The sequence below is a fragment of the Typopeltis vanoorti genome, chromosome 9 (assembly GCF_054136105.1).
Source record: "Typopeltis vanoorti isolate ZY-2024b chromosome 9, IOZ_Tvanoo_1.0, whole genome shotgun sequence".
NCBI lineage: Eukaryota > Metazoa > Arthropoda > Arachnida > Uropygi > Thelyphonidae > Typopeltis > Typopeltis vanoorti.
Genome location: NC_143557.1, coordinates 103,099,027 through 103,117,625, shown reverse-complemented (window position 1 = coordinate 103,117,625; position 18,599 = coordinate 103,099,027). Strand labels below are relative to the sequence as shown.

General features: G+C 37.1%; 1 protein-coding gene across 2 annotated transcripts in view; it reads left to right on the top strand.

Moving 5' to 3' along the window:
- The first annotated feature begins 2,579 nt into the window (after positions 1-2,579).
- LOC150103352 (techylectin-5A-like) overlaps positions 2,580-18,599 on the top strand; it is a 34,191-nt gene continuing 18,171 nt past the window's right edge. Inside the window, exon 1 of one of the 2 annotated variants that reach the window (XM_090398163.1) lies at positions 2,580-2,644. In XM_090398163.1, the coding sequence (XP_090254289.1) occupies positions 2,625-2,644 (20 nt within the window). In that variant the 5' untranslated portion in view covers positions 2,580-2,624. Of the gene's footprint in view, positions 2,645-12,114; positions 12,234-18,599 lie in introns of those variants that run through there. The other variant, XM_090398164.1, reaches the window with a different exon arrangement.

Below are 18,599 nucleotides of genomic sequence, written 5' to 3'. Positions count from 1 at the left end.
TGGAAACTGGAAAGGTTTTTTAGAATAGTGCTGGAAGTTTCCCTTTCAGTTTCTGTCAGGAAAAGTAGATGCGATTTTACAGACTGGAGATGGAAATTGACATTATTCAGATTGAAAACGAGAACATGTATGCCTGAGGTTTTCTTGACTGAATGGGTTGAGCCATGTTCCTTATGCTTACTTTGAATCCTGTCTAGGAGAAACAGAACTTTTATCGGGACTTTCAGTTAAAAGTGAATTAACTGGTCTCTTAGGGAGGTCGAAGACACGAAAGAGTTTTTTCTTGCAGAAATTCGTGGTTTTCACTCCGCAAACCAGCCACAAAATAACACACGCCATTTAGAGATATAAATACACTGGTCCGATAGCCTTAGTTGCTTTGGTTGTAAATCCAAACAAACAAAAGTTTGCCTTTGCAATGCTTGAGTTTTGGTTTTTGGCAATTAAATATCGAACCTGATTTTCACATCATCATTCGTTGCTTATGGTCTGCGCTTTACCACTACAGTATTTTCACGTTTTTCTTCCAGTTACCAACATCGTTCTCTCTGAATAAAGGTAAGATCCGGACTGGCTCGTTCCCGTGATGACGATGGAATGCCTTTGAATTTACTATTTACTGCAGTTATGAATTTAGATTTGTCGTTAACGTGTCATAGGTCACTTTTTCCAGGCAGTTCGTTCCATCTAAATTTAAGTGTGAGCCTATCACGGCTGCACCTTACATTTTTTTATTTTTTTTTTGAGGGGGTGAGGGGGTAGAACTTACTGTTTCTGCGAGATCGTTGATGTTGTCCTTTAACGTCAGGTCTGTTTTCGGGAAGTTGGGGATGACGGCACTATATTTTACATTCTCTGTTTCAACAGAGTCGAAAACTGTTATCGCGACGAGGTTATGGAGCTCGCTGGTGTTTTCATTCGTAATTACATCATCGTCTAATCGTTGGTGGTGAATCACTCTGAATCAGTTTTGCTGCGAAAGTCTCTTTAAGAGTGATAATGATAAGATCCCACGCGCTTTGGAAGGTTTAAAAATTGTTTAAAGAAGAGGATACACTTAGGGCAGAAAAATAGCTTGAGGCTGCAATAAGTTTGTGTGCAGTTTAATTGATCTATGCACAGTTAGCATGCGTCCACTATAACAGAAATCACACATAAAACTTTTTTTTTGTTGTTGTTCTTTTTCCAATGTCGAATCTGCATTCACAGAACTCTGTATAGTGATCAGTTTGATTACTGATTGATGGTTTGTCAGAAGTACCGATATTCAAAGCGCTCCGACGTCGATGGGTATCTTTGGCTAGCGTAGTTTGGGAACAGTGCGTGCTTGGATCTCTAGCTCATAACCGAAGTAAATAAAACAGAATAGAGCTTTTTTTGGGTCGCTTTAAAAGCTTCAGTAGTCGCAGTTCTTCAGTTCTATAAGAACTATCGGTGCACTTTCATTTGATGCTAAGATTAGAAGGAAAACACTTTGAATATTCCAAGTTGCCACGTGTATCTGTGATGTAAATATAGAGATTTATGTATCTCCGGCTTATGAATGGTTTGTAATAGGTTAAACATAAAAGAAAACTGTAAGAAAAGACAAAAAAAAGTTCATGTATTCCCCTCGTTGAGATATAAAGTTATATTTAAGACTTATATCATTTCATTACTTTGTAATTAATTTTATTCTCATAATCATTTTTCTTTTAATGTTTATATAATTATTATTCGCCAATTTCAGAGAAAAATAAAATCAAAACATTTGATTTTATGTCTTGAAATTCAATACGAAACCTTCTTCTAACAGTGTTAAGTAGGCCGGAACAAATCTGTGTGGATTCGAATAAACTATTATGAAGGCCTCTTACCTCCATATTCTCTGAAAATACACTTCCTTTATTATTATTATTAAGAGAAAACGCCAGGGAGTCAGAGACTCATCGAGGGAGGCCACATACTACACACACACCAGCTATCATACTTATTCTTGAATTCATTCAGAGTGCTTGCACTCACAACATCCAATGGCAATCCATTTCAATCACGCACCACACTCAGAGAGAAAAATCTAGTCCTCACACCATTCTTGGCGACCTTCATTCTCAGCTTCCAAGGATGCCCTCTTGCCCTTTCCGCACCCTCCATAAACTGAAAAATTCCATCAATTGAAATCCTGTATGACCCTTTCAGAAGTTTGTAAGTCTCAATCATATCAGCCCTCGTTATCTTGTCTGCGGTCTTCAAATTCTCAATCAGTCTTCATAATTAGTATTCCACAATCCTGAGTTATTAATTGATTTTTAATTTTGAAAATTTAAAAATTTGTTTTACGTGATAAAAACATCCAATTTTCGGAAATCTTGAAGACTAATATGACGTGTCAACAGCGGTAGCGGTATTATACTCTGAGGCAACAACCGGAACAGTCGAATGATAATCTACTTAGAAATTTTAGATTACTTCGAATTATTGCCTCTTGGAAATTTTGAGTCAGAATTCATGCTATCAAGCGGAAGCACAAGTGACAATTGTTTTACTTCCTTCATTAATTGTGCTATATATATACATTAAGAATATTATGAGCAACTTGTTCCAGTAAAGAAATAACACGAGCTATTTGTATTGACTATAAAGGTATGACAGTTATCTTCATAAAGTAAGTTTCTATGGTAGTACTTTTCTTATGAATAATTTGTACTGCTATTTTTTTTTAAACTTCTATAAACAGAATGGCATGCATTTAGTTAGTTTAATATTGCGATTTTTAGTACATGTTATGGTTGTATTGCTTTTCTTTTTTTATTTTAGAGTTACTGACGGAATACGAGGATAATTTATTAATGAGTTGTCCCTAACAGGCGCTGTGTCTTGATTATGCACGTCCACTTACATGCATGTTTCTTTCTTTCTGTCGTATTTTGTATTTGTATATTAGGACTCTGGTATTAAAGTTATTTAGCATTATAAGGAAAAAGTGAACAGCAGTTTCGTACAGGTCATTCTACCAAACCCGATAGCGTCCTTATAAGGACTAGCTTAATGGGGCGAAGCAAGAATGCTTTTCATCTTCCCCGTTATCTGTAGAGCAGTGGTCTCCAAACTTTTTTGATCGCGTACCCCAAGACAGAAAAAATAAATAGCGCGTACCCCCAATTGATTGAGCAAAAATCTATTGTAATAAGTATTATAAAGAGGAAATATTCCTTGTATCATCATATAATAATTAAAAAAGCTACATATTTTTACACATTATTTTTTTATTATTAACAGCTTACAAACATATTTATCACAATATTTAATGTGAACAATGTCTTGCATTTCTTTCATAATTTCTTGAAATTCTGGTCTGATGGCTTCTGATACTGCGACACGAAGGTCTGGTTCCAAGTTAAATTTATTTCGATATTTGGTTTTAATACCTGTCATTGCAGAAAATGATACCTTACATAAATAAGTAGAACCAAACGGTAGGAGTGCATCATTTGCTGTGTTTACTAAATTGCTATACTCGGACTTCAGTCCCATCCACCAATTGTGAAGAGATTTCTGTTGAAATTCGTTTTTCAAAGTTGTGTTGTATCTAATGTCAATTAATTTATTATAATATTAATATTAACTCACTATTTCTAGTGTAAACGTAAAAGTAAGCACAAAAAAGGCGCTGGAATTGCACAGAAACAATATATACTAAAAATCGTTAAACTTACTACTAATAGTCAAATAATTAATACAACTGTGGTGTCATCTGTACATAGCAGGATAACTAAGCAATTTACCTTCTCTAGTTGGGCTTGTCAACACTAGGATGCTCTACAAACAATGGCAACGATAAGAAGTAAGAGATTTACTCCCTAGTTTTAAAAAACATGACAGCTTTGCTACGGACGATTATGTGTGCAAAGTCCCCCAATGTGCGCTACTCGCAAATTTAAGTTTACAGGATCTTTATAACGTCTTTGTCTATATTAGATATATGTTTATTTGATGAAAGAAAGTAATATTCTTTATCTTTAATTAATTACTTAATTTTTTTCCTATCAATATAAAACTTTTTTTTGACGGAGCTCCACGTATCGACTCGCGTACCCCACTTTGGAGACCACTGGTGTAGAGGGCAGTGTAAGGATATAAGGATAAGGTGTTGTTGAGCTATTAAAGCTCTGATCATGGCAGAAGGATAACAGCAATATCCGAGCCTCAGTTAGAACTTCATTGGCTACTGTATAAGTAAAGCCATCTCTAAAAATAAGGACGATCCCTAGACCACTCCACAGTGGCCGAAATACCGTCCAACTCGGCGTTGGCTCCACTCAGTGACGGGCTTCCCACCACCCAACTTTGCTCATATTCCAGGGAAAAGAATCCCCCGACACAGCCCCTAACCGGACCATGCCGAAGAACACCCGCCCCAGAGACTCAAAATGCTCTCTCATGCAACCCCCCCCCCCCTCACTGGGAGCAAACCTAAGAAAGCGAAACTCAGCGTCCCAGGTGGTAACAGCAACAGCCGAGCCTCAGCTAGAACTTCATTGGCTACAGCATTGCCATCCAGTACCCTCCCAGGATCCCTCACCCAATAGCGTGAAATGTTCACTTGATGGTTAATGTAAACTATATTCCAGGGAAAAGCATCCACCGACACAGCTCTCACCGGGTCATGCCGGAGAACACCTTCCCCGGAGACTCAAAATGCTGTCTCAGGCAAACCCCCCCCTCACCGGGAGCAAACCTAAGAAAACGAAACTCAGCGTCCCAGGGGGTAACAGCAACAGCCGAGCCTCAGTTAGAACTTCATTGGCTACAGCATTGCCATCCAGTACCCTCCCAGGATCCCTCACCCGATAGCGTAGGACGCAGGACATATATGGCGCAGAGGGTGAAGCTTGACGCTTTTTATATTCACTGTTGTCTGTTTTGTGAGCAGTGATGGGAGAGATTTGTGAGCTATTTAGCTCGCATTGAGTGGGCAGAAGTGGTTATACGTCGTTGAGTGTTAGGATGGCTTTCGGTCTTTTATGTTTCCAGTAGTCATTACCGTCATAGTTTCCGGCTTGTTGTATCAGTTGGTTTGGATGCGTAGATGTCTTCATAAAGAATTTTTCTGGTAGGGAGCGTAGTAGTGGAGAGGTGTAGGGGATATTTATGTCCCGGTGGATCTGAGCATTCCTGATGAACCACGGGGCGTCCAGTATCATTCACAGGCACTTGTTCTGTAGTCTTGGTAGCTTGGGGATGTCTTGGAGGTATGGCTCCAGGCTGGACAGGCTTATTTAATTGTAGGACGGATCACTGTCTTGTAGAGTAGAATTTTGTTTCTTGAGCTTAGTTTTCTGTGTCTGTTGATCAAGGGGTATAGCTGGGCGATAACTTTTGAAGCTTTGGTGCATGTGCTCTTGATGTGGCTGTTGGAGCATAATCGTTTATCGAGAAGTATTCCGAGGTATTTTGCTTCAATTTTCCAGGGAATTTTAGAGTTGAACAGGGTGATGTCTCCTTTGGGGGATGCTCGTCTTCTTGTGAAGAGTATCATTGTGCTTTTCTGGGGTTTAATTGTAGTCGCCAGTCTGCAAACCATTTTTCTAGATTCAGGATGGTGTCTTGTAGTTTTTTGGTTACGAGATGTGGTTGGCGGGATCTGGCTAGTATAGCCGTGTGATCTGCATAAAGGGTGATGATGGATGTGAGAGTATTTTGAGGGATGTCTGCCATATAAACGTTGAACAGGATAGGGGCTAGCAGTGATCCTTGAGGAACTCCAACGAGGATTTTCCATTGGGTTGAGATTGTTTCATTGATTTTGACTTGCATCCTCCTGTTTGAGAGGTATGATTTAATCAGGTGTATCATGTTTAGTGGAAGGTTTGCGATGATAAGTTTGTAGAGGAGGCCTTGGTGCCAGATCTTATCGAAGGCCTTTGAGATGTCTAGGAAGACGGCTCCAGTGTGCTGATTCCAATTAAATCCTGTGATGATGTATTCTACCAGTCTATAGTTATGTTGGGTGGTTCTGTGATTTTGACGGAAGCCAAATTGTTCTTGTGAAATGATATTTACTTGGAGTCTGATGAGGATGATTTTCTCAGCTATTTTCCCTAAATTGGATAGCAAGCTGATGGAGGTAATTTTCAGGTAGGTGTGGTTATTTACCTGGTTTGTGAATTGGGATGATGTCAGCTATTTTCCATGACTGGGGGAAGTGCTGCCATTTGAGGATGAAGTTTATGATGTTTGCCAGATGTGCTGTGGCTTTGTGTGGTAGTGCCTTGATGATTTTGTTAGTGAAGCCTTCGGGACCTGGGACTTTTTTGATCTTGAGATGGTTGATGATGCCGATTATTTCGGTAGGTGAGGTAGGCATTATAGGGCTTGGATTGACATCGCGACGATTTACTGTGAACCTGACTTTACGATGGATCTTGTGTATATAGCTGATATTTAGGTTTTCATATGCATGATTGCATTGTTTCTCTAGGTTTCTTTCTATGGCTTCAGCTTTGTCAGTATCTGTGTATGCAAGGTGCTGTTCTGCTTGGAGAGGGGGGGGAGGGATTTGCGCTTGTTCCTGAGGTTGTTTAGGAATTTCCATATGGAATGATCTGCGGTGGAGATGGAGGTGATCTTGTTGTCCCATTGTTGATTCCTATGGTTCTGGTTAGCTTCTCGGACTGATTTGTTTAATCTGTTGCGGGCTGTTTTGTCCTGGGGTGCACGTGTGTTCTGGTATATTTTTCGTTGTCTGTTTTTTCCCTTATTAAGTCCATGATTTCTTCCTGGAGACGGTTTTGTTTGTGGGTAATCGTGGATACTGTGGTTGCTGTTATGGCTTTATTGATTTGATTAGTGAGGTTTTTTATTGCCGTGTCTATTTCTTCCTTGGCTTTTATATGGGGAACCGAACCAATGTGTTCTGGTAGCACTTTACTAAGTTTCTCCCAGACAATGGAGGTTTGGGGGGAGGTGACTGGTCTTTGTTCCCTAAGTGAATTAGGATTGGGTTATGGAATTCGTTCAGTGCTTGAATGCTGTACTGGTATTTGATGTTGTGTAGGATGGCGATGTCTAGGATGTTGGCTGTGCCAGTTGGGCTGTGGTGGGTTGGTTCGGTGGGTCTTGTTACGACAGCGTTGTTTAATCCTGTGTAGCTGAAGAGGATACGGCCATTTTTATTTATAGTTCTGCTGTTCCTCGAGGGATGTTTGGAGTTTAAGTCCCCAGCGACAATGATGGGTTCATTTATGCCCAGTACAGCATCCAAGTCAGAAAATAGCAGGGTCTTAGCGGGGGAGTTGTAGGCGGCGTAGATTTTAAGTCTTCCATTGAGTTTGTGTGGACTTCGACACCGGCGAGTTCTAGGTTGGAGGTTGGGGGGCTGAGTATTCCATTGTGCCTGATGCAGTTCCTGATAAATATGGCTGTACCACCACCTCTGTAGTCCAGTCGGTCATTTCTATGCAGTGTGTAGCCTCTCAGTTTTGGATTGTCTGCAGGTCTTAGATGAGTTTCATTAATTAAGATGATGTCAGGGTTGTATCTGTGAAAGAATTCTTGAAGCTCCAGTGTCTTGTTTTTTACGCCATTGGCGTTCCAAGCGAAGATCATCTGTAGTGAGTCTGAGAGTAATCTAGTTTTGTTCATTAACAAGCATTGATAAGATGGTTTGTGTTTCTTTTAGAAATCTTTTTGTGGAATTTGGTGAAGGGTTTGACTTACTGGAGTCTTGAAGCATGTTTGCCAATGAGGCTGTGATGACTGTTGCCATGTTTGGAAGAATTTGGTCTTGCTGGATATCTTTGGATGGGTGGTGTACTTCGGCGTATGTCCTGCTTCGATGGTGGCTTTCCAGACTGTTGGTATTTTCCTTTTGTGATAGCTGGTATTTTGTTGTCTTTTGTTGGGTGTCAGACAACTTGGGAGCCGTCGACTCTGGTGCCTGAGGGCAGGGTTGAGAGATCTGTTTCCTTTTGTTTTTGTTCTTAGGATAGTGACTGCAGTCTCTAGTTTGCCGGGTGGGGGCCCCCGCAGTTCGTGCATTTGGATGCTGAGGTCCTGGGTTTTGAGCAGGTTGTTGTGGGGTGGTTTTGCCCACATTTGAGGCATTTGAGGCATTTGTATTCTGCTCTGCAGAGTTTCTGTGCCTGTGTCCGTACTTCTGACATCTGTGGCACTGGCCCGACGAGGCTATTTTCCTTAGTAATTCAGTTGTGATTTTTCAGACCACAGATCGTTGTTATGTTGTATATGTTCTTGTGTGTGTTAGGTATCTCTACGAGTACTAGGGACATTGGACTCTTGTCGGCCCGTAACATTCTGCTGGCATTGACAGGTGGGAGATCGTGGAGGCAGAGGTCTTCAGTAATTTCATCTGTGCAGATGTTTTCTGTTACTCCCCTGAGTACAACTTTTAGGTTTTTCTTTGATTTCAGAGAGTAAGTATGATACTTAATATCTAACTCATCCATAGATTTTGTGAGGTGTCTGTAGTCACCTACTGTGGCAAGTTGGATTTTAACTCCGTCGTCTACGTTTTTTGTCCATGAATAGGCAATTTGGTTGTTTTGCATAATAGGTCTTAGGGCCGGCCATCGTTCTTTTTCCCGTAGTACAATTAGCGGGACTTTTTCATTGATGGGCGTGGAGAGGTCTGTGTTGGGGGCATCTTCTTCCATCCCCTTGTTTACCTGAGTCTCCGCTGTTTTACGTTTTTTTCGAGCATGGGTTTCTGTTTGGTCTGTGGGAGCAGAGATTATCATGTTCATCTTTCCATCTTCCGTTGGTGTTGAGTTGTCCCCTTCTGTGGAGTCATCTTTCGCTGAATATAGGTTTAAAAACCCTGGCTACTCTACCTCAAATTTCTTCAACAGTTTTTTGAGGAGGTCGAGCGCCAGCTTCTTATCCAGAGATTGGACAAAGTTCGGGACTTAAACTGTTCATGTTTAAAAGTATTCAAATATGCTTACCTGAGAAATATATATAATATAATAGCGAGGAGAACGGGAAAGGGCCGAAAAATTGCATCAAAAGTCAAAATCTTACCTTGTACTCCGCTATCAAAGAAGATTCACAAAATCTAAAACTCACTAATCACCACTAAAATTAAAAACATTCTTCGCAACAACAACCATCATGCCGGTCCTCACTCATTAATCCCATCGTCTCAAAAAAAAATAATAATAATAATAACTCCACCCGATAGCGTCCTTATAAGGACTGGCTTAAAGGGGCGAAGCAAGAATGCTTTTTATCTTCCCCGTTATCTGTAGAGGACAGTGTAGGGATAAGGTGTTATTGAGCTATTAAAGATCTGATCATGGCAGGAGGGTAACAGCAATAGCCATGCCTCAGTTAGAACTTCATTGGCTACAGCATTGCCATCCATTACCCTCCAAAGGTATTAATCACCGCATCTCACGGTCGATTCTCCCAATAGCGTTCTTAAAAGAACTTGGAGATGGACTGAGTCCTTGACTCTTTATCCCGCTATCTGAATGAAGAAGATCTGTGTGGATGAGATCTCTAGTCATGGCTGGGTAACGGCAATAGCCCAGCTTCAGTTAAAACTTCATTGGCTACAGTATTGCCATTTGTTACCCTAGAAGTCTTAAAAAGGACTTATAATCTTCATTCTTAAAAGAACTGGGCGATGGACTGAGTCCTTGACTCTTTATCCCGTCATCTGAATGAAGAGAATCTGTGTGGGTTGGGTGTTATTGAGCTAAAAAGCTCTAGTCATGGCTGGGTAACGGCAATAGCCGAGCCTCAGTTAAAACTTCATTGGCTAACATACCGCCATTCATAAACCAGTCCTTATAAGGACTGGCTTAAAGGGGAGAAGCAAGAATGCTTTTCATATTCCCCGTTATCTGTAGAGGACAGTGTAGGGATAAGGTGTTATTGAGCTATTAAAGCTCTGATCATGGCAGGAGGGTAACAGCAATAGCCGAGCCTCAGTTAGAACTTCATTGGCTACAGCATTGCCATCCATTACCCTCCAAGAGTATTGGATTGAATGAATCAATCACCGCATCTCACGGTCGATTGATTCAATCTCTCTTAAACCATATATTATGTCCTTATAAGGACTGGCTTAAAGGGGCGAAGCAAAAATGCTTTTCATATTCCCCGTTATCTGTAGCGGACAGTGTAGGGATAAGGTTATTGAGCTATTATTAAAGCTCTGATCATGGCAGGAGGGTAACAGCAATAGCCAAGCCTCAGTTAGAGCTTCATTAGCTACAGCATTGCTATCCATTACCCTCCAAGGGTATTGGATTAAATGAATCAATCACCGCATCCAGTCTCTTTCTCTTAAACCAGAAATGTTCACTTGATGGTTAATGTAAAGTATACAAAAAAAGAGAAGCTTTGTATTCTTATATTTTAAATTAATTTAGGAATAAGGAAAGCTATGGAAATTTATTTCATTAAATAAGATTATGTTTTAGTTTACAAAGTTTATTTATAAAAAATAAAAAATTGTTTCGAATTTCCACATGTATCTCAACACATTTGTGAACTGCGCCATTATTCTTAGAGATTTGTAAAGGGTTTAATTTGCTTGGCCAAAAAAAAAAAAAAAAAGGAGACAGAGGAATATAAGGATTTCTGATAGAAGAAAAACTTTGTTGATATATATTCTGTCTTACTATTTTTGATTCTGTAAAAATAATAGTTATATACATTGATCCAATTAATGACTTAAACTTAAAATTTATTGATATTCTATTTACAATATAGTATCATTTAAAGGTGTCGTGTAATCTGTGCTCTGTTAATATGCACAGATAACAAACGATTTTATGCAAAAGTTTTGGCTTTGTTTCAGTTATGTTCTCTTTAGTTACTATAATGCTTTATTTATTATTTCAAATATTATGTGTTCTGCTTTTAAAAATTTATATAACTAAAAAAATTGCTATTTTTAACAGCAAACCTAATCATGTATCATATCAAAGGTAATGAAAAGTTTGCACAAAGACAAGATATGTTGCTTGTTTCTAGAACTTGCATTGATGATATACAAGGCATACTATTTCATTTAAAGTATTGGTTCATCAAATGAATCTACCTGATTTGAATGTATACTACTAGAAAATATGATAGTTATAGTTATATATACTACTAGAAAATATGAGAGTTATAGCTATATACGATGTCCTATTTCATTTAAAGTATTGGTTCATCAAATGAATCTACCTGATTTGAATGCATACTACTAGAAAATATGATAGTTATACTTTCTAGTAGTATACGAGTCAGATATATTGGATTATTCTGCTTTAGAAGTGACCACCAGACCAAGCCGTTGTTGGTTGCAGTAGCCAGATTTACGAGTGGTCCAGTTCGTCACAAATATACTCTGTTGAGTTGAGATCGAGACTGCAGCCCAACTAATATGCCCCACTTTATTTTTCTCGACTCATATTGCAAAAGCAATTGCAATATAATATCGTGCATTAGGGGATTGAAAGAGAGATATGGGTCTGCTATACAATGTAGGAATTATTGCATTATCCAGAAATTTTCTATATTCATCTATCGAGATGATAGGATCAAGGTCCAATTTCAATTTATTTTTTAAGAAATATCTTCAGACCATTACATCTTTGCCTAAAGAAACTTCAGAATCATGATGATGAAACAGAGCATCGGACACTCTCCAAGCGGTCTGATTGGAAAAAGGGAGTTTCTCTCCTTATTACAGATTCCATCTCTCTCTCTCTCTCTCTCTCTCTCTCTCTCTCTCTCTCTCTCTCTCTCTCTCTCTCTCTCTCTCTTTCGCTAGGAACCCATTACGATTTTTGTGAATCTGTACTGATGATTCCAACGTTGTTACTTGATTTATGTAACGTTTCCCTTCACAGAAAACGAAATCGCCAATTCAGGTTAGTTTTCGAGTGGTGTTCGAAAACTAACCTGAATTCTTGTCGATCCTTTTGAATCCCTATTGATAATTTCAAATGGGTCTGTTAGATTTCAGTTTTACGGTTCAGATCATCATATGGTCCTTCGATGTTATTTTCCTGTTTTTTTAAATTTAATTTAGTTTAATCCCCCCATGTTTTAATTTATTTATTATTATTATTATTATTATTATTATTATTATTATTATTATTATTTTTTTTTTTTTTTTTTTTGATGAAGTGGTACTTCATAGATCAGTTGGTATCAGCGGTGTGTCTTGGTTGGAAAAACTTGGTTGCTAATTCGGTTAAAAACGTGACATCTTTATAAGGATTTTTTCAACTGTAGGTATTTTAATCGGTCTTATACTGATAGCAATAATCTCTTAGTAGTCAATAGTAAGTGTAAGAGAAATATACTGATTTATCATTCAGTTATGACCTTGTCTCATCCAGAATGAAACATGCGTAGTCTTCCGTTTTTTTTTTTTTTTTTTAAAGATTCCGTTAACAGAATACAATATTATAGTATACTGTCCGACCACAGATACGAGATCCTTGGCTGGCAATGTGCCAAGAAGAGTCAAGTCAATTCATGTTGAAAGAAATAAGGCGATGTACGAATTCGTTAGCAGCACGCGAAATCACTTGCTTTATACATAAAATTTTCTAACTGTTTTACAAGCAAAATAGTTACCACTTTAAAAACTAGAATTTTCGTAAAAGAAAAGCTAATTTTCCTACGTATAATAAGTTGTTTCGAACTCATTGGTTTTCGTCAGAGACTAGGCAGAAACATAAGAGCAAAAACTCTCAGTACTAAGGAACTCGAATAAACACTCATCCCATGAAACGCATTGATTACCCTGTTATCGGAATAGATTCGCCTTTTATCTGACATGCGCAGAAGTGTCGATTGGTCTCTCATCTGTGGTAGCACGGTACTTTGGTGTGTGGTTGTGCAGACTAGAAGGTTCGGGCTACAACACGTGAAGCGATTAATTAATTATAGAATTTCTTTTAAAGGCCATGATATCGGAGATCAAAGGTCACGTTGGGTGCCGCCGTCACGACAACATGCTGTGTTATTGCCTTTCGGTGTTTAGAGTGGTTAAATTTGCACACATGTCGCATACGTGAAAATGCTTTTTTTTTGGTCAAGAAACTGTAAAGGAGAATTCAATGCTGGTCATCAAAGATGCAACACATTGTATGCGCTAATCTGGGGGGAGGAATCAAGTATTTTAGGTCGTCATACGACATGGGACTGCAGACACGATTATTCCGAAGCAAATATTATAAACAACAAATGTACTTGTTGTTTTTCTTTCTTATTATTTATAGTTGCAGATAATTATCTTCAACAGGTAATTTGTTTACAAGTTATCAATTAAAAAGCAATGCTTGCAGCGCATAGACTCACGCACTTACAACAGGAATGAAGTATTGACTAAAATAAAGAGCCAAAGGCTTCATTTCGGATACAAAATTATATACATTAAGTGGATATTAGCCGGCCTGGTTGACCGAGTGGTTAGTGTATCTACTCTCCACTTAATTTATATAATGAAGTACAGTATTGAATTTATGTAAAGGTGAACGTGTGATACATAATTTGTTTGGAAGAAAAAAAAATGGAAATATTGGGAAATTTGATCAAAGAAACCTTATAGTCCTTATAAGGACTAGCTTAAAGGAGCGAAGAAAGAATGCTTTTTATCTTTCCCGTTATATGTAGAGGACAGTGTAAGGAGCACAGTGTTATTGAGCTATTAAAGCTCTGATCATAGCAGGAGGGTAACAGCAATAGCCGAGCCACCGTTAGAACTTCATTGGCTACGGCATTGCCATCCATTAATCTCCCAGGGTACCCATTTTAGTCGCCTCGTACGACACGCATGAGCTACATTAGGGGCTATTCTTATCCCGGCCACCACACGGGTAATCATATCTCAAAGAAACCCTGCTGATATATGCTGTCTTACTAATTTCTGATTCTATAAAAGTAATGGTTATTTATATTAATACAATTAATTACTCATGTTTCATTATGCTCACTCTAAATACATTGGTTTTCGCATAGTTCGTGTCATTGGCTCCGTAAATAATAGTATAGATATTAAAACGGATTTATTCCAAATTTATGGCAATTTCAGTTGTGTTCTATTTTTATCACAGAAACGCTTCATTTACTATAAAATAATATATATTTTTGTTTATTTTTTGTTTTATATTTTAATATTATTATAAAATAATGCTATTTTTATTTGTACACCAAACAATATATTATATCGGATGTAATGATATAATACAAGGAGGATTATTAGCTTAGCTGTTCCCAAGAAACTTGCTGATCACGGTTTCCGATATGGTATGCTATCATAGTATTTATTTAGAGAACGAATAGAGAGCAGGAAATGAATTTTATAGAATGATGTAGAGAGAGATTATTAGCCAAATGAGGTCAAAATTAGATTATGAGTTGAATACTATTTGGCATGGTATATGTATATATCAGCCAAATGAGGTCAAAATTAGATTCTGAGTTGAATATCATTTGGCATGGTATATATATATATATATAGTTATATATATATATATATATATATATAGTTATATATATATATATATATATATATATATATATATATATATATATATATATATATATATATTAGGATAACCAAGCAATTTTATATGCTTGGTTATTTTAGCACCTAATCCCAAGTATGCAAACAATTAAGTTTGCGCCTGAAACAAAGTTCAAGTCTAAAGATGGTACAACACCAGGGCAACTCATTGTAAAGGTGGGTAAAGCTTTGATCACTATTCTTAGTATTTTCCCATAATGTAAAGCACATCTCACTAGAAGATGTATACTGCAATGCATTATGGGTGGGGTCACTACCCAGACCAGTTTCAAAAAAAGAGACCTCAAAAAAGGTTGAAACCGGTCTGGGTAGTGACCCCACCCATAATGCATTGCAGTATACATCTTCTAGTGAGATGTGCTTTACATTATGGGAAAATACTAAGAATAGTGATCAAAGCTTTACCCACCTTTACAATGAGTTGCCCTGGTGTTGTACCATCTTTAGACTTGAACTTTGTTTCAGGCGCAAACTTAATTGTTTGCATACTTGGGATTAGGTGCTAAAATAACCAAGCATATAAAATTGCTTGGTTATCCTAATATACAATATACCCAAGTTAAAAATTTATTCCCATATATATATATATATATATATATATATGTATAATACACTTTATATATATATATATATATATATATACATGGTATATATATATATATATATATATATATATATGTATAATACACTTTATATATATATATATATATATATATATACATGGTATATATATATATACATGGTATATATATATATACATGGTATATATATATATATATATATATATATATATATATATATATATATATATATATATATATATACAGGGTGTTCGGGATAAATTTGACAGTTTCGTAAGGAAAAAGAAAATCTTCTTTGTATCTATTAAATTTAATGAATTGACAAAAAACATTACAGGCAGAGTTAATTACAATACTATCAACAAGATTTACTCAAAATAACCACCATTAGCATCGATCACAGCTTCAATTCTGCTTCGGAACCTCGAACAAGCTGATGCTACAGTCTCCCTGGGAAGGGCCGCAAAAACTGTTTTAATTTTATCCATTAACTGGGCTTTTGTATTACTGGAAGTGCGATTGGTGTCTTTTTCAACTGCGCCCCATACAAAATAATCCATGGGGTTAAGGTCTGGGGAGTTTGGAGGCCAAACATTTGGACTGGTGAAGTCGTAGAAATTTTCAGACAACCATTTTTGACTTTTCCCAGAGGTGTGGCAAGGGGCCGAATCCTGCTGCCATACATACGGCCTACCATTGCCTACCCTTGTTATCCAGGGCTTGACTACAGTTAGCAACTCCACGAACAAAGCCCGAATTCCAATGCCAGGGTTCTTCAACACCTGTTCCTGCAGATTTGCGAGGAATTCTGCTGTACGAACGCAATCAGATCGTCTGCTAGGGATCTTTCTTCTTGCTACATCCTCGTAGTCACCATTGCAAGTCTCTAGTTCATGCCTGATTGTTTTTACTGTATTCAGGGAGCATTGGGCAGCAGTCGTAATATCCTTATTTTGATGGCGGGCACGAATCATCATGATACAAGTTATTCTCTTCCATGATTCAGGTGGGTTCCAGCTATCCATCCTTTCTGACATCTTGTATGTGAATGAAGAAGGGTCCAAACTTTTAAATGAAGAGAAGTGTGTGTTAATACATGTAACTTACGGAAAAATATAATTAATTATAAATATGTCTAATTTATCCCGAACACCCTGTATATATATATATATATATATATATATATATGGGAATAAATTTTTAACTTGGGTATATTGTATATTAGGATAACCAAGCAATTTTATATGCTTGGTTATTTTAGCTCCTAATCCCAAGTATACAAACAATTAAGTTTGCGCCTGAAACAAAGTTCAAGTCTAAAGATGGTACAACATCAGCGCAACTCATTGTAAAGGTGGTTAAAGCTTTGATCACTATTCTTAGTATTTTCCCATAATGTAAAGCACATCTCACTAGAAGATGTATACTGCAATGCATTATGGGTGGGGTCACTACCCAGACCCAGGTCACTCACTGAGGAGACCTCAAAAAAGGTCGAAACCGGTCTGGGTAGTGACCCCACCCATAATGCATTGCAGTATACATCTTCTAGTGAGATGTGCTTTACATTATGGGAAAATACTAAGAATAGTGATCAAAGCTTTAACCACCTTTACAATGAGTTGCGCTGATGTTGTACCATCTTTAGACTTGAACTTTGTTTCAGGCGCAAACTTAATTGTTTGTATACTTGGGATTAGGAGCTAAAATAACCAAGCATATAAAATTGCTTGGTTATCCTAATATACAATATACCCAAGTTAAAAATTTATTCCCATCAATATCTCATCCAGAGATTTTTATTAAAACTTAATACACCTTGTTGCAACTTATATAGGTAAAGTTGATAAGGCTTTGTATTACTAAAACCTTGGTATTTAGGGTCTAGCTACTCACTGAGGAGACCTCAAAAAAGGTCGAAACCGGTCTGGGTAGTGACCCCACCCATAATGCATTGCAGTAAGTATACATCTTCTAGTGAGATGTGCTTTACATTATGGGAAAATACTAAGAATAGTGATCAAAGCTTTAACCACCTTTACAATGAGTTGCGCTGATGTTGTACCATCTTTAGACTTGAACTTTGTTTCAGGCGCAAACTTAATTGTTTGTATGTATACTTGGGATTAGGAGCTAAAATAACCAAGCATATAAAATTGCTTGGTTATCCTAATATATATATATATATATATATATATATATATATATATATATATATATATATATATATATATATATCAGAATGAATGTCTACCTTTTAACTGAAATCAGTCGGAGTTGACAAATGGGAAATTTGAGATGATGCAGATTGAATTTCTCTCAAGATAAACCGGTGAAGTTTTACAGAGAGAAGGAAATGGTCATTATTGAGGGTTGGAAATTAGATTAGACCAAGTGTGGTTATAAAGTGGATATCGAAGGTTTCTTTGACGTTTTCTTGACGCATGGGCCGAGCATGTTATTATGCTGAATTCGAATTACGTTTAGGACGTGAAGAACGTTTACAGGAGCGTTTCAATTGAAGATGAGTGCAATTGCTGGTCTCATAAACAGTTGGCAAGCTTTTTCATCCCGCAAACGAACAAACCACCCAGAAAAATACACGCAATTTACAGACAAAACACACTCGCCTCATGGACTTAGTTGTTTCATTCATAAATACAAACAAACAAACAATTGACTATGCAATGTTTTTTTTTTGTTTGTTTTTTGTTTTTCACTCTGGTTTTTAAATACAGCACCTGGTTTTCGCATGGCCATTCCTCGTTGCATATTGCAGGTCATTTTAACTGGACTTTGGAAATTTGTTAAGTGAGTCAGAAACGACGGAACCTGACAATTTTCATTTTATTTATTTATTTATTATTATTATTATTATTTGTGGCGTTGCTAGTCGTAAGTCGAAGTACCGCAACCTCGTACCTATGAAATAACGTACTTTAATCCGTGTAAGTCGAGGACTTGCTATATAGGAGTTGAAATGAACTATTATGAAGGTGTTTAACCTCCATACACTGAAATAAAATGTTGAAAATACAGCATTTTATTTATTTATTTATTATTATTATTATTATTTGTGGCGTTGCTAGTCGTAAGTCGAAGTACCGCAACCTCGTACCTATGAAATAACGTACTTTAATCCGTGTAAGTCGAGGACTTGCTATATAGGAGTTGAAATGAACTATTATGAAGGTGTTTAACCTCCATACACTGAAATAAAATGTTGAAAATACAGCATTTTATTTATTACTTAATTAATAAAATTAATTAAAAGTTAATTTTAAAAAGTTAAAAATTCTTGGTGTGTATTTAACATAAATTTATATCTGTCAGAGGAGATATTAGGCCTTTTTTCAGGCATGGCTAATCTAGTCGGTCTTAATAAGGTCTTTTCACAAGTGTCTCTTTTGAGATCAATTATTCTGCTGAGCTCATTATTCTTTCCTGATCTACTAGAAATTTGCCATTTTCAATATGTT